We start from the raw sequence: 23,537 nt of genomic DNA, 5'->3' as shown, positions 1-23,537 counted from the left end.
AAAATGGAAGGAGAAATGGTGTAAGATGTCTATTAAATTCAGAGAAAAGTGGATAAGGCATGGAAAAGCAATAGGAAAAACTTACCAGATGATGCCCCAACAAAGAATGCTGTCCAGTCCTGAAACTATCAATATCTGTTTACTGGAAAGAATATGTGAATAACTTCTGGGTTCCCAAACCACTGACAAAGGAGTGAAACTCATTGTTGAGATGCCTACAAAGAGAATTAAGAATAAGAACCTTAAGGAACCATTGATTAATGAAGAGTTAGAGGCATACACAAAACCAAATGTACTATACTTTATGGGCCATATAAGGAGTTGTCAAGGGGACTTTAAATCACAAGTTATTTTGGCCTCATGCCTGACTTTGGAACTTAAACCCAGCTTTTATTCCACCAGCAAGGTTCTATTCTGTATGGCTTTGTATGTGTGTATATCACATATGTACAGATTACATATATATATTATATTACACACACACATATATACACACACGCATTATATGTGAAATCATCATACTTAGTGAGAAGTCTGCAGAGAGATGACTGCAACTTAAGGTCATGCCATTTTTTTCTATTCAGCTGAGAATCCTTTTTATTTACTTATTTATTTATTTATTTGAAAGGCAGCATGGCAGAGGGAGGCAGAAACAGAGAGATTTCCCATCTGCTGCAAAACTTCCCAAATGGCCACAACAGCCAGGGCTGGGCCAGGTCAAAGCCAGGAGGCAAGAACTGCATCCTAGTCTCCCACAAAGGTGATAAGAGGCCAAGTACTTGGGCCGTCTTCTGCTACCTAGCCAAGTGCATCAGCAGGAAGCTGGGAGCTGCAGGGACTCTATCCCGTGCTCTGTGGTGGGATGCTGGTGTTATTAGCAGCAACTTAACCTGCTGCACCGGAACAGTGGTCCCTCAGCTGAAGATTCTCACTCCAGTGTTGTTTAAACAGCCTTATTCCATGTTATTTCTTGATTAGACAATAAGCTTCTGGAGGGCATGTATAGCCTTTTATATTTTTTTAAAAGATTTACTTATTTATTTGAAAGTCACAGTTACACATAGAGAGAAGGAGAGGCAGAGAGAGAGAGAGAGTCTTCCACCGCTGGTTCACTCCCCAACTGGCCACAATAGATGGAGCTGCACCAATCTGAAGCCAGGAGCCAAGAGCTTCCTCCAGACCTTCCGACAAAGGTGCAGGGGCTCAAGGACTTGGGCCATCTTCTACTGCTTTCCCAGGCCATAGCAGAGAGCTGGATCACAAGTCGAGCAGCCGGGACTTAAACTGGTACCCACATGGGATGCCAGCACTGCAAGCGGTGGCTTTACCTGCTATGCCACAGTGATGGCCCCAACTTTTATATTTCTTTTAAATCATACTCAGTTCCTTCCTCAAGGTAGGATCAATATACTTCTATAAAAAGAATGCATGAAGGAATAAATGAACAAATTCAGCATTGTGCTAGCCCCAGAGCTAATGTAATAATAATATTGTTTTATTAGGCTGAGTTGGATTGAGTATTAAACTACTGGCTCTTACTAAGCTGTCATCAATGTTCTAGTTTTCTAACTTTATGAAATGATGTATAGAACAATCACAATTGTGACACATATTTGGAACTTAATACACATTTTCCCAATAGGAAAAATGCTGCTGGTATGGTAAATACAATCTAAAGATTGATTCTAAAACTCATACCTCATAATGAAACTCAAGCACTATGTGTATTTGAAATTTAAAACAATGGAAGCTAGTATTGCTGCAATGCTGACAATTATACCTAACAGAAAATATTCATATATTTATAAAAGTTATCTCCTGTGCTCCAGACTAGTGCTAGATACTACCTATGCAATTTTTTATATATACCACCAAAATATAGCTCAAACATTCTCTCTAAGGTATAATGTTATGTAGGAAATAAAGTTTTATGGGGGAAGACCTAGGTTTATCATTTTAAACTAGTTTCACTTGAGAGACAGAGAAGCTAAAATAGTGTTGTCTTCAACAAGATGAAATTTTTCTCTGTCTCATAACAGATATCCACAATTTGTCAACCTAGAGGCAGAATGTTCCAGTGCTGGGTACCCATGCACTTCATGTTTTTGCTATGGCATCCCTAGAGATAGGGTTTAAGCCTCATGGTCCAAGGCAGCTGCTTGAGCTTCAGCCGTCCAGTTTGCCTTCCATCCGGGAGGAAGGAGGAATGTTGAAAGCAGGATATGCACAGTCACTTTGAAGACATATTTTAAAAGTTGTCCCTCTACCCCTGGTTGTATTCTATGGTCAAAGCTTCAGTACATGACTGTATTTAGCTGCAGGGGTTGATGGGAAATGTCCTAATTTAAAGCGTCCATTTGCTCAGCTAAGAATTCTTTTTATTTTACTGAAGAATCTAATACAAAATAAAAAGCAATTAGTAGTCTAGTAGTCTCCGCTACAATAAGTAAACATCAGGAGAAATGAAAAAAAGAAAGTCATCATGGTATTGTTAAAAGATTAATTTTGAGGAAGTCTCTGCCAGTTTTTATAGTACTCCACAAATTAGAATTCTGTATTTGTAGTTTGTCACAAACTATTTCTTTAAATGTAAATCTTGAAAAAAAAATTCTCTGAAAAATGCATAGTACAAAAAGATGGCCTATGACATAAATATTAAAAATAGAAGTGATGTAATGTTCCTGCTTAGCTAATGTAGAAGAATTTCATTAGGTAATGCAGTGTTGATGAGTTAATAGCTTTGTCTAACTCTCCTGAATACATAATGTAGCTGAACTACTTGCACATTGTGAAATATTCAGAGATAGTTTTTTTCTTGCAAGTTATTCAATTTATTTTTTGCAATAAGAATCTACAGTACAGGACTTGTATTTCTTTTTGGTAGTCAGTTATACCATGGATAAAAATGATGGTGATACATTGGGAAGCAGCAGATGAGGGCTCAGATACGTGGGTCCCTGCCACCCACATGAACCACCTACGAGGATGGGATAATGTTCCAGGCTCCTGGCTTTGGCCTGGACAAGCCCTTGCTGTTGTGGGTATTTGGAGAATGAATTAGAAGATGGAGGATCCTGGCTCTATCTCTTACTCTCTGTCTCTGTCTCTCTCTCCACCTTTCAAAGAAACCAAAAATAAATTTAAAAAAATTTTAAATCATGCATATATATAAATTTTGCTATAGAGTAATAATCAAGTAGAAATGTCCAAAATTCTTATAATACTTAATAAAAATAAGTTATGCAACAGATTTAATAAAGAAAAGGAATAGACATCCCAATTTTCTGCTTTCCACCTTTTTAATTATTTTGTATTTTGATTATATTTGGAAGCAATTGAAAAGATTCTATACATGTGAATAAATATGGAGCAAAAAATAAAAGTCTAACATGTTAAATAATGTATACATACACATAGCTTTTCTTATGAATCAGTCGCTATTATAAAGGAGTGTTGTAGGCATGCATACTCATTTTGAGGGGCCAGCATGCTACTCTCTGTTTGTATACAGCATGTTTTAGTAATAAATTTTATCATTTGATCACATTTTAAGGTACATTTTCAATAGAATATTTTCTATAAAAAGTATGCTATTTTTGGTAAGATTTTTTCAATAAATTTTATTCTCATAAAAATAAGGTTTGGATCATAACATAAAATCAATGATTTTTTTAAAAGATTTATTTATTTATTTGAAATAAAGGGTTGGAGGCAGAGATAGAGAAAAAGATTGTCCATCTACTGGTTCACTCCTCAAATGGTCACAATGGCTGGGGCTGAGCGAGACCAAAGCTAGGAGCTTCTGTGTCTCCCATGTGGGTGCAGGGGCCCAAGCATTGGGCCAGCTTCTACTGCTCTCCCAGGCACATTAGCAGAGAGCTGTATCAGAAGTGAAGCAGCAGGCCGGCGCCGCGGCTCACTAGGCTAATCCTCCGCCTAGCGGCGCCGGCACACCGGGTTCTAGTCCCGGTCGGGGCGCCGGATTCTGTCCCGGTTGCCCCCCTTCCAGGCCAGCCCTCTGCTGTGGCCAAGGAGTGCAGTGGAGGATGGCCCAGGTGCTTGGGCCCTGCACCCCATGGGAGACCAGGAAAAGCACCTGGCTCCTGGCTCCTGCCACCGGATCGGCGCGGTGCGCCAGCCGCAGCGTGCCGGCCGCGGCGGCCATTGGAGGGTGAACCAACGGCAAAGGAAGACCTTTCTCTCTGTCTCTCTCTCTCACTGTCCACTCTGCCTGTCAAAAAAAAAAAAAAAAAAAAAAAAAAAGTGAAGCAGCCAAGATTCAAACCTGTGACCATATGAGATACCAGCATTTCAGGTGGTGGCTTAACCTGCCATGCCCCAACACCAGCCCCATGAGTTGATGATATTGAATCCAGAGGACACAGTTTGTAATCTTGACTCTACTGCCTTCTAGCCGTGTAGACTTGAACAACACCTTTTACATCTGGCCCAGCAGCCCCCTCTGCAGAATGAGGTATCCCAAGAGACATCAGCAGGAGATGTCCTGGTCAACAGGGCTGACTTTCATTTCTCTTTTTTTTCCTTTTCCTTATGTGGCCTTGCCTGTCTGCCAGTTTAGTTGGGTCCAGAGAGTCCCAATGATTTTCAAGGATCCATGAGGAGTTAATACAAGTGCATGGCTTCAAACTTACACAAAATTAGACTGAAAATGCCAGATTTTGTAGTTCTCACCACTAAGGACTTGATTTAAAATTTGAGGTTGGATGTAAGCCTTCTAGAAGAATCTTAACTGAGTAATGCTTTGAAGTCAATTAAAATCATGTTTAAACCATTCTCTAGTTCTGAGATTAGACCCTTCATCTTATAAAGTAATTTTTTTTAAAGATTTATTTATTTATTTGAAAGTCAGAGTTACACAGACAGGAGAGACAGAGGGAGGGAGGGAGGGAAGGAGAGAGAGAGAGAGAGAGAGGTCTTTCATCAGATGGTTTACTCCACAATTGGTGGCAACGGCCAGAACCACTCTGATCCAAAGCCAGGAGCCAGGAGCTTTTCCCAGGTCTCCCATGCATGTGCAGGGGCCCAAGGACTTGGACCATCTACTGCTTTCCCAGGCCATAGCAGAGAGCTAGATTGGAAGTGAAGCAGCTGGGTCTTGAACCGGCGCCCATATGGGATGCTGGCACTTCAGGCCAGGGCGTTAACCCACTGTGCCACAGTGCCAGCCCCTAAAGTAATTTTTAAAATTATTTTTCCTCTCAAAATCCTTGACCCAAGGTCTTAGATCTGTCATGTTCCCTATTAGAAGTTATAAACAAGGTCAGGAAATCCACTGGAAGCAGATTAAATGGATGAAACATTAGCCATAAAGTTTCTAACAGACTACTTACATTTGGAGTAAACCTACTCTTCCATCTGTTGAGTAAAGTGGAAATTGGCTTTTGTTTCTCAAATATTAGAGAGCCTTATTCTTGTTTAAAATATTATCAAAAACACAACAACAAATCCCACCTTCCTAGGCTACCAAGAACCAGGGCAGAAGCCTCTTGGATATGTTTCCAGATCGCTATTAGACCGTTACATTTCCATCCATATTTAACAAATGTCATTATTCAGTTTCATGGGGTCACTGTGTCAAAATGTCTGTGTTAGAACTTTAATTTATTTTCAGAGATCCCTTTAAGTGGGCAGAAAGCATGGCATGTTGGATTGATTTACTGTCTTTAATCCGTCCATTGGGGTTGATTTGGGATGTATACTCAAAAATTAGAATTTATTAGGACTGCAGTGGAAGCCTGAGCCAGAAAAGAAAATGCTCTTTTGCTTCTGCTCTCTTTCCTCTCGCTGGCTTTTCTTTTAAAAAACTGGGTTCTTCCATTATGTCTCCAGGTAGTGGTAGCAGCTCTGCGTGTGCGGGATCCCTTACCAGATGGCCCTCTTAATAAATGCCTTGCTCCTGCCCACCCTGTTTCTTGATCCAAATGTGAAATGCCAGCAAATAAATAAGAGCATTGTAGTCTGATGAGTTCTCTTGAGATGGGGAAAAGCCCTGGGGAGAGGAAGTTGGAAACAGCTTTTCTGTTTGCTGGGCTGCCCCTGATCACTGGCCAGCGCCTAGAGGACACTGCTTAGGTATTAAGAATCTAAAAGCACAGAGAGAGGGAGGGAAGAAGGGAGAGAGAGAAGCCAGAAAAGAAGGACTGGAAATTCTTCATATGATTCCAGTTGCTTCTGCTAACATGAAAACACTGTTGGATTGATGGAGTCCATTTGAAATATGGTGCGTGACCTTTGAGAGGGGGACCACTGACTTTAGACTCGGGCTAGACAATTGCCATGTGCAGATTTCACCGGCAGACTCAAAGTGCAATGGAAATGAGTAGGTAATGAGAGCAGAGCAGCCAGTTCTTTAATTGAATTAAAAGCTGGGTGACATCAATGCAGACACCTGTCCAATTACAGACAGGCCAAGGTGTTTACCATTGCTGTACAAGCGATTCAGAGATGACAGAAATCTTTCCGCCCACAGATTAACATAATGAAGGAGAACAGATTACAGTGGATGCTGGCCAAACACCTAGGTTGGCAGCTGGGGGTGGGGTGCGGGAGGGAGGAGGAGGCTGCTGAAGTGTGTAAATAGAGACGGAGTCCCTTTTTTTGCTCCAAACTGTGTTTGCCTTTAGAAAGAATGCCCTTTGGCTTCGTGTCTCAGGCTGCGTTTCCAGGCAGAGCATTTATCCTTGTCTGCATTTAGTCAGAGGAGTTAATCAGGGAATTTCAACGTCAAAGCGACTCCTCTGTTGTTTTTTCTGCTTCTCAGCATACAGAGTCCTATTAGAGACACAAAGGCTCGCACAGCTGGTGTCAGTTCCACAATGATTTTCTCCTAGGTAGTCGGGCTGCCTCCGATTATTAATATTTCTCTTTGGCTCCTTTGAAACTTGAGGTGAGAGCAAAGGAAAGAAAGTGTTGGAGACAATAATCTATCATTGAAAAGAAACAGTGCCTATTACATTGCTGGCTCCTGTAAGGGATGGAGTGGCAGGAGGGGCAGGAAGAAGCTGAGTGGAGCTAAGAGGGTGAAAATCTTCATTTTTTGGGTCGACCATCAAGTGCCTACTTTTGGTAAACCAGAGTAACAGTTGCAGGATAAGGAAAGCAGTAAAAGGACGTGGCTTGTGCATACAAGGGATTCCCTCAAACACTGCAAAGTCTTGTAAGTTTCAAGCTTCTCCAGGCTAAGGTTCTCCCGCTTTACTATGTTGAAATCCTCAGGCACAGAATTTGGAGCCATGTACGGGAAGGCTGGCTCTTAAATGTCCTTTCTTTCCTCAAGATCCTGCCCCAGCTCTTTCAGCCTGGACTTTCAGCACCCACTGTGGCCCACAGGGCCGCCATTCAAAGGAAATCTACTAAACTGACTTCAAAACTCCCTTGGTGGGGCATGTCAGGATTTCTCAATGTTAAGCATTAATGCAAAATGCATTATCACTTAGCAGTGAGAGTTATGGCCCTTCTGGTGCCAATGATTTTGATCCAGATACCAGTGTTCCTGTGTTTCATGGGATACTAACACTTTTAAGACATCAATAAGGCTTACTTTATGCTTATTGAATGTTTTTTTTTTTCCAACTTTTTTCTTTCAACTTGCCTTCTTCCATTATCAAGAGAGACTGGCAGGTTTCCTGACATGGTTGGGACCATTTTCTCATTTCACAGAGTTTGTGGCTGAAAGGAAATTTGAGAGGTCATCTGGCCTGCTTTGTGGCAGGAGCACTCTCGAGTAAAAAGAAAAAAGACTTCCCTTAGATGTCTCCCAAACAAGGTTTCTGTCCAAGCCAATCCTAAAATTCTCTCTCTTTCTGATCTGAAACAAATGCTCAATGATTACCCTATTTTTTCTTATTTGTCTTTAATCTTATACAGGCCTTCTATCATCTTTGAGAAGTGTGGACTTTATAAATTCCCTTGTCCACTTGGCATGTATGCAAGTGTTCTGCCTTATGTATTAATTACAAGTTAATGTATTATCATTGGTCCTTCTAGCTCAAACATTTAAAAAAACCATTTGTGTTTTATAATAATGCCTTTTCTAGAGGCATACAGAAGAAACATTGATAAGTGTTTTACTATGATTATATTATACTAGCAGTACTATTGTTCTTTTTTTTCTTTCTGGAGTGCTACTGTGACACTTAAAGCTACTCTGCTACTCTGACGCTTAAGCCCATTAGAATAATAACTTAAAGTATATAGCCAAGAAGGTCTCCTTTGTTTAGTCTTGAATAGAACATGCTTGTCCTCATTCTTTGATAATAGTACAACTATTTATAAGCATCAACTTTTAACCATCCTGGTGAACTCTCCATATTGAGACACTAGAGATAACTTGTGTTTCCCAGATGTTAGGGAGACTTTTTATTTTCCTTATTTTGTGAAGACCACTAGGTTGACCAGCCCCTTCCTCTACCCCAATCCTTAATTTTCACATGACTAGACAAGGGAAGATGCTGAATCATAATACTGCTCTTCTCACCACAGTAAATTATCCTAATTTAGGGAAATAATCCTGTATTTAGGGAAAACTATCCAGCCGTTTTGACAAACTTTGAGACTTTTAAAAGAGCCAGTCCTTTCTCCTCTAGAAATAGGGAAGAAATGTCACTCAGCCTCAGAAAGTATAGAATGCATTTTAAAAGTATGATTTTCAAACCATCTCAAACCTTCCGTCTGGGATCCAAAGTTGCCAAGAACCAAAACATTAACTTTCTTCTCCTTTTTTTTTTCTATTTCTATTTTGCAGCTCTCATTTCTCAGCATTTATTATTGTTTCACCTGACTTGAAATGGGAAATGTGACCACTTTGATAAATGGCCCGAAAGATGATCTAGTTTCTCTCGAGCATCTTTCTTTAAGAATCTTTGGATTTTTCAGTGGCATGCAATACAGTTTGGTAAACTTCTTTACCAAAGTGCACAGCTACAGAAACAAGTTTACAGAAAAGAGTATTACCTGGATTTTAAAAGGGGGTTGGGAATTAGCAAGGGAAATTTATGATAAATATATACACACAAAGTACCACCTTTATTGAAGTCAAGAAAGGTTAAACAAAACACTGATGATCATTTAGTGAGTGTGTACTCAGTATCTGGCTTGATATGATTCTTCTTAAAGTCTACACTAATACATTTCCTAATAAGCTTATATAAACACTGGAATTTCACCATTGAACTTCAGCTATGATTTGGGAAGAAATAACATCTCAGATTAAATTATTGCAAAATTGCAAACTAGTAGAACTGTTTTTATGTGTCACCTGGATGCCTGACACATCCTCATGCTAAGTATGTCAGATCACCAACCTGTGTACAAAACCACTGTGTCTCTTTGGATACAATATTCCTATGCCTTGGCAAAATCATTCTTATCCATACGAGGCACTGCTTTTCACATGTGCCAAATAACGTGATGAACAAAGGAAACTTACCTCATATTCCAACATATTTTTCTTGCCCACGTTAGGATTAAAAATGTCATTATCTGGGGATTCTTTCATTTCTTGTTAGGGTAGCACTCTGCTGGTTCAAACATGCATGTTATCTTATTTGGAAGTTTACAGTAGTTTCCAACGTGGTAATAGGAAGGACGTGACAAATGCCAAAGATGTTCTGAGATAGAGTGGCTAGCACATATTTTATGATGATCCCTTAGTTTCGAGCCTGCAGTTTGGGGATCATGGAAGAGGCATTAAGAAAAACAAAGCATTTGACAGTTTGAGATGTTGAGTATGCATTATGGCATGTTGAGTGAGAGATACCAGTGGGACATCCAGGTAGGGATACATGGCATGCAGGAAGAATAGCAGAGAAAGAGCTTGGAAGACATATGAAGCCTACGGATGGAAATGTGATCACTGAGAGGTGAGGTTTGATGCCATAACAAAGGCAAGTGTATAGAAAAGGAAAGAAGAACTCAGACTTGTGAAATAAAATCTAGTTCCTATGAGAGGAATGCAAGCCACATGAGTCAATTAAAGGAAAGAGCAATCTCAATAGTTAGGAGAAAATCCAGGAAGATTCAGTGTTAGAAGGAAGCTAAGGGACGACAAAGTCCAGGCAGTGTAGGAGGATAAGGAGCAAGGAAGGTTTACTTGGCTTGATATCTAAGGAATCATGAATGATCTTTAAAAGATAAAAGTTAGTCATAGAAGCTGAGTTGTAGTTTTAACATGGCTTGAACTAACAATTCTACTGCTTATACAGCTCCATGATGAGTTCTGTATATTACTAAGCAAGGTGGTTCATGTTCACACTAACTCTACATTATCCCCAGGTTGCATCCCCATCTCTTTCAAGACAGGGACTACTGTTATCTGTTCTCAGTTAAGGAAATTAAGAACACGGAGTCTAAACAACCTGCCTGAGCTCCTGCAGCCAATCAGGAGCAGAACTGGCAGTTTTGAACCCCAGCCATCTGGCCCAAGCGTTGACACTCTGCCACCATACTATTGTGTGATGAGAATCTGTGTGTGATGATGCTTGCTTTTAAGACATAACAGAGAAAAGAAATAACTTGTCAAAATAAAGTGAACTCAGAACGTGGGTGTTGGTCTTGAAGACAAGGACATTCACAGTGGCAGAAAGGATGGAGAGCAGAAGGTTATGACACAAGGGGGTTTTGTGATTAGAGAGATGAGTTTGGCACAAGATGGTCACATGTGTATGCCTATTAGTTCATTGGCTTGCTGTTGTCTTTGGCCATGAGCTAAGCCGGTAGTGCCAAGCTGATGGGTATTTTCATGTGGAAGCATAGCAGAGAGGGTTCAGTGGCCCAGGGAGATGTCTGGGCAGCTGCTGGAAGGAAGACTTAAAGGCAGCACTGGAATCCAAGGGCAAGAGAGTGATGCCAAAACAAACAATAGCTTATGGTCTCCATCCTGGCTCTTTGCTCCTTTAATTCTTTTTAAGCTTTCTATTGGGTAGAGGACATATGGAAACATGTGTATTAAAGTTTGCCTCTGAATGATGCAAGCAATCACCTTAAAACAATAATATATTCAGTAAGCTATTGAAGGCTTAATCAATAAAGGGATAATATGAGTGGGACTATCTTTTTAAATGAATGATGACAATCTGTGGTTGGGGTTAAAGACCGCTTTGGAAAACCGGGGAAAAACAGTGCTGAGCCATTGCACAAATTGTATATCGAGACCTCTTTAATTTTGAGAACTACCTAAATAACAAACTCCTGCCTTGATTATGAACATCAGTAAACACAATGTGTTTTCATTTCTACAGGTACTTTTAATTGCTGAATAAACCTTGTATATCCACCACCAAGTCAAGTTAATTCAACACTTCCATGTATAACACTTCTGTCTCAGACAGGTGTCTTAATTAAATAAACTAATAATTTTGCAAGTGGAAGTACAAAAGCATGATTATCTAATTTGCTAATTGTTCGACTATGTTAATTTGCATATTTGTTAGCTGCAACATAAACAAATGGTTTATATATGTGTATCCTACTGTTAAAATAATGAAGCCACTCTTGGGAGTAGTGTTTCCTAAAGTGTGTTAATAGATACCACATGAAAAGGACTCCTTAGTTAAATATGGGTGAAAAATGCTAGGTTAAAGAAAATTAAATAGTTTTGTGTCTGCAGGAGGTCTCGGATCCTGGAATGAGGTAATATGCATCTTAACTATTGGATCCATTGCACTTTGCTTCATGAACCATATGTGGAACTCCTCATTTTTAATAGGGGAAACATCAAATACTGTTTTATAGTTGTCTTAACAACATTTTGTCTCAATTTTTTCTCATGAATCATCTCATTGTGCAGTCAGCAGACAGACAGGAAAATAAAGTAAAGAGCATAATTCTGAATTCCTATCTCTCTGACTCTGTGTCTGTCTTTCCCCCCTCTACTTTTCTTCTCTCTCTCTCTCTCTCTTTCACACACACACACACACACACACACACAGCTCTTCATAGATGCTATGGTAAACATGCATTTCCCTTTTGTCTCCCTTTTATTATAGGCATATTGACAGGCTTGATACCCTTCAAAAACTATGCAGTAACCCTAACTGCATGCACTTTGGCTGGCTGTACCGAGAGCTCACATGCATTGAACATCTCTACTCCACAAGAAGGTAAAGTAATTTCAAAGGTCTTGACTTCCACATTTCAGTCATGAATAATAAAATAGGAGAAGAGCTAAATGCTGCAAGGCCATTTGCTGGAAAACCCCAACCTAATTTGATGACAAAGTGCATTGCCAGGCCATAATTGCTCCATTTTTTGGGGGGGTGCGAAAATGAATCAAACTCCATACCCTTTAATGACATGCATCTTTAATAGCTGTAATGCAGATTAATGGGCTTTTTAATTGCTGTTACATTGTTCATGCAAGAGCCTTGTCATTAATATGAAGCATCTGAAAGATTAATGAAAGCTTCCTCATTTTACTATGGCTCAGAAGTAAATCTAGAGACAGTCTGACTAAAAAGAATTGATTGTATGGCACAGTATGAAATTGAGAATCAAACGGTTGATTTCCATGGTCTCTTTTAACTGCTAAACACCAGCACAGGCAACAATTATTTCAGTGTGATGGAACCTCCAAATGACAATTGAGGAATTATTAACCACTGCTCAGTTCTTTCTGACTTCAGTCACACTTTTGTTGTACTTGGAACTTGCAAACTGTTGGCATAAATTAATGTTTCAGAAAGCATACGTTAAGAAGGCAATGAGAAAGAGAAAATATTTTAGTACTCCAAAGTAAAGGCTTTGCTCAAGCATCAGAATGCATCACTTCAAGAAATAACAGCTCTCCAAACATGTGAAGCATTGTTGCTTCGTATTTCTCTCTCACGGATGAGAGCAATTGCACATTTCTTATGCTGTCTGGTTGTAAAGTTATTTAGGAGATTTAAAAGCTTGATCTTTAGGGAAAAAGAGTCAGCTAGTTTCGCTCTTTCTATCTTTCCTGGTATCCATGCATCCACCCCCACTCTTTCTCTTAAAACCTTTACCAAGCACCACTTGCACAAAAGATATGTAAGAGAAAGGAAGACATAGGCCTTTGTGACAGCAACAGGACAAAGCCTTTTGTGTAGTTCTTCTTGGGACTCTGTACTTTGCACTTGAGCTAACCAAACACCCTTCACCTGGACCATGCGATGAGTGACCCATGGTCAGCATTTTCTTAGCAGTGTCTCTATCTAGTCCACCAATAATAGTCTGTTTTTCTCAGTGTGTCATTGCTTCTGTGGGGACACATCATCATTGTCCCCTGGTATACATACTTCCACCAGCCTCCAAATGGGGTGAGGCATCCTATGTTTCTTATTGTTTCCTCTATGTCCACTACATCCTCTGTCCAAATTTTGCCAGGAACCCTTCACTCCTATTTCACAGCTTTGCCCAGAGGAATCCCTATTTGTTTGGATCACATTTCCTTGCCATTATTTCAGGAATTCCCAACTGCAGCTTCTTCATGGAGTTATTTATGGTTTACCAAATGATTGAAGTGTTTGCCATCAAGTTTTAAAAATACTAAATTTCCAGCCGGCGCCGCGGCTCACTAGGCTAATCCTCCACCTTGTGGCGCCGGCACACCGGGTTCTAGTCCCGGTCGGGGCGCTGGATTCTGTCCCGGTTGCCCCTCTTCCAGGCCAGCTCTCTGCTATGGCCTGGGAGTGCAGTGGAGGATGGCCCAAGTGCTTGGGCCCTGCATCCTATGGGAGACCAGGAGAAGCACCTGGCTCCTGGCTTCGGATCAGCGCGATGCACCGGCCGCAGCACGCTAGCCGTGGTGGCCATTGGAGGGTAAACCAATGGCAAAAGGAAGATCTTTCTCTCTGTCTCTCTCTCTCTCACTGTCCACTCTGCCTGTCAAAAAAAAAAATACTAAATTTTATGGCTCTACCTCATTGACTGCTGTATAAAATGAACAAACAGATCCTTTTCCAAAATTAGACAGTATAGAATTTTTACATAAAGTTAAATAACTTGATTTTCTGGCTATTTTTGTAATTACACAGAGCTTTTTAAACGTATCTTTTATGACCCACTCTTGCCAGCACTGCCCATCTTAGATCATAAGTTACCCAAGGCTCAGAAACTGCACCTGCTCAATTTGCATCACTAGGCACATCCCCATGTAGAGATTATGGTTTAATAATACTTTTGATGAAGCAACACAAATATCAGTCAAGTGAACTAGTTTTAAGTATTCCCCATCCATCACCAATGCAAATTCTCATAAATTCAGGACAGTTACTTAGCATTGTTCCTAATGCAATTACTGATACACTGCCCACGAATCAGGAACGTTTCCATGCATGAGATTTCAGGTTTATCCCATGATTTATTGGTTTGGGTCTGAAAAGTTTAAGTTAGAAAAGTAAACTAAAATTAGACTCCTATTCCCCCACAGCCCCACAAGAGGTTCAGCCACCAGTAGCCAAATCCCTTCCCAATTCTTTGTTACTCTCCTGGAATCCACCGCAAAAAGCAAATGGTATCATAACTCAGTACTCCCTGTACATGGATGGGAATCTGGTCTATTCAGGCAGTGGACAGAACTACACAGTCACAGGTAAGTGTTCCATCATTGTCAGTTAATAGTTATAGCTTATGTGTGTGTGTACTAGAGAACTTTCATTTATGGTTATCTGACAGCATGATTTTTGAAATTGAGTTTTGTATTTTCCTCTCCTGTTAACCATTCTAATAGAAAGATTTCCATGGTCATATTAGACTTCGGTGGAGCCAAAGTGGAATAAATGGGAAGTCGCTCATGTTGTTTCCTTCTCCCTTCACTGAGGGCTGTTGTCCTGTGTCATGTTCTCCACTATGGATTCCACTTTCCTGACCTAAATCCTTCCCTCTAAAATGCTTTGGAAGGAGCCTTGGGAATACTTGAATACAAAGAGCTTGGCACACAACTGCTCTGCCTTCTACAGATGATGAGATTAAAGTAGAGGCACACTCACTGTCTCCCTTTGCATCAAGTTTGTTACTGGGAATATGCTCCACAGCCACATGGGTTGCCTGCTGTCAAATACTCAGAGCATAGAATCATCTTACAGCACAGAATCAGGACTCAGTGTGGTCTGAATTTTAGCCCATTATAAAAGAAATATAGTAAATGTGCCCAGATCCTATTATAAAGTATAACAACACCTCAGTCAAATGAGGTAAATTGTTGAAAAACTTTCAAAACAAAAGAGGCCTGGATTATGCATGCTTTCTGGTATCTGTACTATGTTTATATTTGTATAATCTTTATCATGGTTATATATTTCTTATTACTCTAAGAATTATATTTGACTCTCAGATGAGACTTTATTAATCAAGCATTGATGAAAAAGCTAAGACCTAGAAATATTAAGTTCTTCGTGAAAGGTCACAACAAGTTGGAGATAGAGGTAAAATTAATTATTTATGTATTCACTCATTCGCATTAATGCCATGTACTAAGGTCATAACAGGGAATTGGCCAGACACTGGCCTTCCTGTATTAGTACTCTCAGCATCAGAGGGACGCACACAGGTGCCAGGATGAGGCATTTGTGCACAGCACCATGTGTTCATCTGGTTGCATTCTGAGGTTGACCTTTTCTTGTCTCTGTTGTCTGAGAACCTTAAATAGACAAGGACTATTACTCCTATATTTTATTTGTCTTTATTAAATAGGACATTTCTTCTGCGTGGTAGATTTTGTTAATAGCCTCATTTGTAAGGGGGGAAACTGAGACAAAGAAGAGTTTAGTAACTTACTCTAGGTCACACAGCCTGTGACGTGGTAGGCTCACAGTACTGAGCAATTTGTGCTGAAGAGACTGTGGTCTCACAACAAGTTACTTTTCAACTTCTCTGAGACTTTCTGAATCTGGAAAATGGGACTACCTACATTTTTCAGGACTTGGAAGAACTTAGAGTATATAGAAAACATGTAATATGTTGTTAGCACTCAGTAAAGAGAAGTTACAATTGTCACTTCCAATAGAACAACTGAATTTGCATTATAAACCAAAAAACTGGATTACTCTCACCCTAAGTACCTCTAATGGCATTAGCAGAATTAAAGGTTATAGGCTACAGAAATTCTTTCAGAAATAATGAAACCAAAGAATCAACATGATATTTGCATTACACAGAGCATTTATATGGTACTGAAAGATCATTGTGCATGATGGGATATCATATCACTCTTAGGCCTAGAATAGACATGACTCTGCAAAGCCTTCTCTGACTTCTAAAGTATGACTTAGGCATGCCCCTGTGTGCTCACAGAATTCCTTGGTATCACCCCCTTCACTTATTTTGTTTATGTTGTCTTGAATACTGCTGCTTGTTTGCTTGTTGGTTTGCCCTACTAAGCTACAAGCATCATATGGACATACCCTTGACTGTCATAATTATTCCTGCACCTCTAAGACCTATCATAGAGTGAGCAGCCAATAAACAGTGTTGGAGGAACAAATGAATGAAGTCAGATGACCCCTGAGAATAATGAAACAAGCTAGAAAAAGGCAAGTGTACTGACAGAGACTAGGGGAGGTGGGTATGGAAGAAAGCAAGACAGAAGACAGAGGAAATCAGTGGAAAAATAACCAACATCCTTTCCATGTGCAGATCAAATGCTCCCTTGGTCCTGAGGGAAGTAGTGCAGCTGGTAGCAGGTCTCAAAGTATGGACCAAGGTTATTTGTAAAATGTGCAAGTGGTGGAAGGTGACATTGTGAGAAGCTAGAAAAACAGCATCGTGGGAAGGATGGGAGGCAAGAATTCACGTTGATTTCTGATACCAGCTACAAAACAATTGGAAATGCTGTATTTTATTTGATTGAATCAAATGGATTGTGTGTGACACAATGGTAAATGCTACCATTGTAGATTAGTACAGTGTATGCCCCACCTATAAACTAAAGAAAGTGAAATATTTTAAAAATGCCTATAACCACCTTTTCTTGCTATGGTGGCAGTATATTCTTTGATAGTTTTCAATCTTCATGTGTTTTATGAAGAGCATATCTCCAATATCAGCCAGAGCATTTTTTTCCCATGGCCTTCTTCACTTTTCATAAGCACCTAACATTTTGGTGTTTTCATCCATAAATAGCTCATGAGTAAGCATTGGCACTAAGCCTAGAAAGATAATAAGAGTCCATAGATGGACATAATTGTTCTAATATTCTAGCTAGCAAAACTAAGCCCTAAACCCAATCAGTAAAGACAAATCTAATCAGCAATTGCAGCAACCAATTCAAATGTAGATCTATCTAGTCTCAGATTCACGCTTTTCTACTTTCTGCTTGTTGAACTCATTTTATTTTTCCTCACCATAACTCTGAAAGACAGACAGGAGCCTAATTATAAACCCCAGAAATCCTGTATTAATCTTCTGGGGCTGCCCTACAAAATTGCACATCCTGCAAGGCTTAAATAATGGGATTTTTTTCTCTCTCAGTCAAGAGACTGAAGTCCAAGATCAAGGTGCTGGCAGGTTTGGTTGCTCCGGAGACCTCCCACCTTGTCTTGCAGATTCCACCTTCACAGGATCCTTCCTGCACACGGTGGTGTCACTTCCTCTTCCTACAGGGGACAGAAATCAGATCGCATGAGGTCTCTTCTCTTACAACTTCATTCAATCTTAATCGCCTCCTTGAAGGTCCTATCTCCAAATATAATTATTTTGAGGGTTAGGGTTTGAACATATAAATTTTGGGTGTATGGGGGTCACAATTCAGTCCTTAATAGTACCATAAAGAATTTGTTTTCTACTGCAGCACTGGCTGAATGCTGACTTTTCCAGAAATTCCCAAATTGTGTGAAGAATTGAATAAAACAGGCTTTAAGAACCCTTTATACTCTTCAGATTTTATACCTAATTTACACTAAATTCAGGTCTTTATATGTCCAAAATTAATCTGTCCACTAGGACTCACAGAAAAGACAGAGTGGGAAAGAGAATCTTTCTATCTAAAACCAGTCAAGGAAAATGCTGGAAGGAAATACTCTAATCATTGAAATGGACACTGTTGATCTGTGCCATGTTTCAACATGATCTGTACCTACAGTGCTGTTGGTACTCATTGCTTGTCTTTCTGCCACAGCATCTGGTCTGCTGGCCCTTCTGTGCTGTAGTGGTTTGTGGATGAAACTTTTATTCATGAGATCTGTTGGTTTCAAGAATAGTGGCAGTTTAGGGTCCCTAAAATGGATCTGCATACTTCTGAACTATATTTCAGAGAAAGACTGAGAGATGAAGATGCTGTGAACTAGATGAGGGAGACAGTTAATACTATTCTTTAAGTATAATAGTACTATATGTTTTCTGAAGATAAGTTAAACACACAGATATCTCATACCTGATAATCTCACCATACAGATAATATTCTTTTTTAAATATTTATTTTATTTATTTGAAAGAGTTACAGAGAGAGGTAGAGACAGAGAGAGAGGTCTTCCATCCGCTGGTTCATTCCCCAAATGGCTGGAATGGCCAAAGCTGTGCTTATCTGAAGCCAGGAGCCAGGAGCTTCTTCTGGGTCTCCCACGCAGGTGCAGGGGCCCAAGGAGTTGGGGCATCTTCTACTGCTTTCCCAGGGTATAGCAGAGAGCTGGATTGGAAGAGGAGCAGTCAGGTCTTGACCCGGCACCCATATGGGATGCCAGCGCTTCAGGTCAGGGCTTTAACCCACTGCACCACAGCACCAGCCTGATAATATTCTTAATATTTGATGTAATTCCTTTTGGTATTTTATTCTTTGTAACAACATTGGACTATAACCTATAAACAATTTTGCATCCTTATATAGTCCCTTATTATGACTATTCTCCAACATTAAACACTTTTCTAAAACTGTTGTGAAATATTTTAATAATATATTTCATTTTATAGATTACATTGATGTATTTAACCATGAAGAAGCAAGTTTTGTTTTTAAGATTTATTTTATTTATTTGAAAGGTAGAGTTACAAAGACAGAGAGGGAAAGATAGAGATCTTCCATCTGCTGGTTCCCTCCCCAAATGCCCACAACTGACAGAGCTGGGCCAAGCCAAGATCAGGAAGCAGCTTCACCCTTGTTTCTCACATGATTGGCAGGGGTCCAAGGATTTGGGACATCTTCCACTGTTTTCTCAGGAGCATTTGCAGGGAGTTGTATGAGAAATAGAGCAGCCAGGACTCAAACTTGTACCCATATGGGATGCCGGCATCACAGGTGGTAGCTTGACCTGTTATGCTACAATGCTGGCCCCTGAAAATAGTTCCTAATTTATCCCTATTTTAACCGTTATGACAAATATTATACATAAATAATTTATTTTCTAGGTTCCTATAAGGGAAAAGTTAAGTCAGAAATAATGAACTTTTACAGAATACATTGATATATATTGTCACAGTATTTCAAAAAAAAGTTATTAGCAATGAATGTTACAATCCTAAATCTTAGACAATTTCACAAGTGAGAAAATATTTTATTTTTATTTGCATTTTAACTGCTTGTTATACTGACTACTTTATGTATGATTATTAGCCATTTATCCTTTATTTAATTCATCCAATCAGTCTTGATAAACAAAAACTTAATAAGGGAAAGAGATAATTCTGAATTGCCTTCAGGAGCTGTGCTTCATACTTTGTTTTTGCTGGTTATAATCAGCTGCATATTTAAAACCCTTAGCCCTCTGTACTATCAAAAACTTCCTTAATAACAGCTTAATGTCCTCTCCTAAATATTCAAGGTGTCAACATTTTTTTCCTCGCTCCTCCTCCACTTGTAGTTTCCTTTTAGGTCTCCACATAGTACCAATGTTCTCCCGTTGTGCTTAGCAAATGCATCTTGCTGCCATGGTAGTGTGGATAAAAGTGGATGCATTTCAATTCAGAAGCCACTTAGCCATCTAGGTGGATGGAATTTTTTTTCTTTCTCTTAAATATGAAGCATTAAAAGTCAAAGGCATTCCTGCACCTTGAGTTAGTACTAAATATATTTAAAAATGCATACAGTTCAAATTTTTTGCCTTGCATAGGCCATAAGCAAGTAGTATGGTGGGTCAGTTCTGACACTGAAAAATGAATCCAGTTAGAGAACCTCCCGAAGGCTGTTGATGTTTGCTATAATAAATAGCACACACTTTAAGTCAAACTTTTTCATTCTGTATTCAAAGGTAATGGATTTTTCGTAACCATAGTAACCTTGGTGTATTTCTGGATAAATACATGAGGTATATACATTCTAGTTTTATTTTTGAATATAAACTACCACATTATGTATTACTAATAATATGAAAAATAGGATGTAGGTTAGTATAATGACAGCTTAAACTAGTATGCATTTTTCTTCTGCAAAAAATAAATATTTATCAAAAGTATCGGTTCAATTAATTTTTCCCCTGTTTTGTGGTATTCTGGTGGTGCCATTTATCTTTTTTTGCAAGATCTCCATTAATCTCTTATTTCTGCCCCATAACAGATTTTTAAGATTTTCGAGGTAAAAACAATTGTGCTTTAAAGCTTATGATTAAAAACATTATTGAAAGATTGAGGGACCTGTATTGATATCACTAGCAGAGCTATTGTGGGCCATTAAAGACGAGTGTATACTCTATGTTCATAAATAGGCAGAAAAAAGAAAGCTCTTTCTGAGACTGTTCAACATACCAGGATTGTTTCCAAGTTCAGGCCAGATAGCATCCTGATTGATGATGACTATCCAAACTGTAGCCAACCAGATCATTCTCATTTTAAATGAGCACCCTACCAGAAACTGGCAATCTTTAAGAAGTTTTTGAGATGTTTCAGAAAAGTCTACAAAGTTTTTAGAAAAAAGAACAGTGAGATGGTGGTAATTGGGAAAAGTATATGAGGAACACAGCAAGGAAGTTAAGGAAGTTTGTGTGAGTTGTGCTACCTGTGAAGGAAAGAGTGATGCCTCAGAATAGTTTTGTTTTTTTTTTTAACATGAATTTTTTTTTTTATTAACTCACCCTACACCATTTGCTGTTGATGACTACTAGAACTTCAAAAAGGGAAGACCAATGGGGACTCTGTAAAAAAAAAAAAAAAAAAAAAAAAAAAAATAGAACTTTGACACCAAACCATGCTGTGTAATTAATCTGTAGTAGTCTTAGGATTGAATAAGGGTGGCTGATTTCTAGTGCCTTTGCTAACATCTTCCCATTGCTATTCCATTATGATCTGGGCTTCTATCAACAAGAGAGGCAGTAAGACGTGGCTCACGGCAATGTAAGAAGTATGTGAGTATGTGTGTTAGAGAGAGAGAGAGAGAGAGAAAGAGAGAGAGAGAGCGAGCCAGCAGAGGAGAAGAGGGGAGGGGGAGGGGAGAGGAGAAGGAGAGGAGAAGGTAGAGGAAAGGGGAGAAAGGAAGAGAGGGTGGAAGGGAAGAGAGGGGATCAATAGAGAAAGGGAGGATAAAGGAAGGGAGAGGAGAAAAGAGCAGAGAAATGAGGGTAGCAGAGAGGGAGGGAAGAATGAAGAAAAGCAGAAAATTTCTAGTGAAGTCAAATAGGTGATAAGTTATATCTTTAACCAACTAAAAGTGTTAATTTTTTTTATCTTATTTGCCAAGGTCAGAATGAACCATTTATGAACAGCAAAATAGAAATGCTCATTGTAAACCTTCCACTCACTTAAGTCTTACAATGAGAAATTTATTGAATAAGAAGCTGTATTTGCTTATGGCACAATAAAAGGCATTTAAAGGTTAGGCACTTCTAACCAAGCATTATAAGGAACCTTATCAACACTCTACAAATTTCAGCTAAATTATATTCATTCACACTGATGATTTCCAGTAGTTCTTTTCTTACCAAAATAAAACTTCACTTAGCCTAGATATATTCCTTAAATGTTCATTTTTGAATCTCACAATACTATGCATTGAAAATATTCCTCTAATATAATATTACTAAGGGGACTCCTATGAATGGGTTTGTGCTGTAAACTGTTAGCCCAAATATTCAGAAAGCTGAGCATTCAAGGGTTTTCAGGTAAGACCATGATTTCGTCATGAGTCATCTGGCTTCTCTGTTACTAAGGAAATCATACAGTACCCTTTCATGTCATAGACATGGAGCAGTAAATCAAGAGAGGTCTAAGAAACGTTGATGGTATAAAGTTAAAGGAAACTGAAGCTAGGAAAGGAATCTAACAACTCCATAAACAAATAATCCAAAATAGTTATTCAAGGTGTACCTAGATATCAGACCTTTGGTTGAATCAACAGCAGATACTTTCCCTCAAAAGTCATGTTTATGTAGAAAATATCAAATGAAATGAAATAACCTGGACAGAATATTTAACAATCAGTATGCTTAATCATAAACAATACAGCCAAAGCATCATTCTTCCACGAAGATGCTTCTACAGTGCACCTGTTACTGAAGAATAAAATATGTATAAATTTATATTTGAATATTTGTACAGGAATATTAACCTAACTCCATTCAACTAAAAAGGCAGAGTTAAATACTGAGAAAAGTGATGGAATGTGTCCTATTGAGAGCTTAACAAATGGAAGCTACCTGTTGTTTTGAGCATTGTAAAAAGTGCTATTATTTTTAATTTATATTTTAAAAGATATTACATTGAATTATAATTTCTGACATAAAAGTGGATGGATATTCACAAATTAAACACATCTACGGAGCCAGCACCCAAGTCAAGATGCAGAAGATAATGAATCTTCAGGTGTCCCCAGTTTTGTGCCCTCAACTCTTGACCACTTTTCCTGCCTGTCAGCAGCATCAATGATCTTTGCTATTTTTGTACTGAATCTGAGTGGAGTCAAACAGTAGGCTCTCTCTTGTCACCCCACTGGCTTCTTTTGGAGGTGGAAGGAAGAATGAATTAATGAAAGAATCTTTTGTGTTCCTGTATCTATATCCTGAACATTCTGACTTTGAGTAAATTGCTAAGATAGTGTCACTGTTGAATCCCTGCCTTTAGAATGCCGCTAGAAGATTTGTAAAATCAGAGATTGCAAACACAAATCTGGGAGTAATTATAGAAATGCATCATTTAAGTGGTTTCTTTTTTTAATGATTTATTTATTTTATTTGAAAGAGTTACACAGAAAGAAAAGGAGAGGTAGAGAGAGAGAGAGAGAGGTTTTCCATCCTCTGGTTCACTCCTCAAATGGCCACAATGGCTGGAGCTGAGCCAATCCAAAGCCAGGATACAGGAGCTTCCTCTGGGTCTTCCCACACAGGTGCAGGGACCCAAGGACTTGGGCCATCTTCTTCTGCTTTCCCAGGCCATAGCAGAGAGCTGGATTGGAAGAAGAGCAGCTGGGATTTAACCCAGAGCCCATATGGGATGCTTGCATTGCAAGCACTGGTTTAATCCACTATACCACAGTGCCAGCCCTAAGTGATTTCCTAATGCAGGAAATCACTGGCCTGTGTATATTGTCTATCCCACCTCCTCAAATTATTCAAAATGTCCAACAAAGAATCTTGTGTGACCATATAGTGTCGCTCCCCCTCTTCATGGAGGAACGACACTAAACCCTGCCTAGGCTTCATATC

General features: G+C 39.2%; 1 protein-coding gene across 6 annotated transcripts in view; it reads left to right on the top strand.

Annotated features, from left to right (window-relative positions):
- USH2A (usherin) overlaps positions 1–23,537 on the top strand; it is an 848,241-nt gene that overhangs the window by 388,997 nt on the left and 435,707 nt on the right. For all 6 annotated transcript variants that reach the window (XR_011381453.1, XM_070055318.1, XM_008268426.4 and 3 more), the window contains exons 31-32: positions 12,006–12,119; positions 14,411–14,572. Coding sequence is in view for 5 of the 6 variants with exons in the window: in XM_070055318.1 (XP_069911419.1) it covers positions 12,006–12,119; positions 14,411–14,572 (276 nt within the window). In the remaining variant the exon portion in view is untranslated. The remainder of the gene's footprint in view (positions 1–12,005; positions 12,120–14,410; positions 14,573–23,537) is intronic.

This window comes from Oryctolagus cuniculus, chromosome 13 (assembly GCF_964237555.1).
Source record: "Oryctolagus cuniculus chromosome 13, mOryCun1.1, whole genome shotgun sequence".
NCBI classification, from domain to species: domain Eukaryota; kingdom Metazoa; phylum Chordata; class Mammalia; order Lagomorpha; family Leporidae; genus Oryctolagus; species Oryctolagus cuniculus.
The sequence above is the reverse complement of the archived record's forward strand: the minus strand, read 5'-3'. Positions and strand labels throughout refer to the sequence as shown.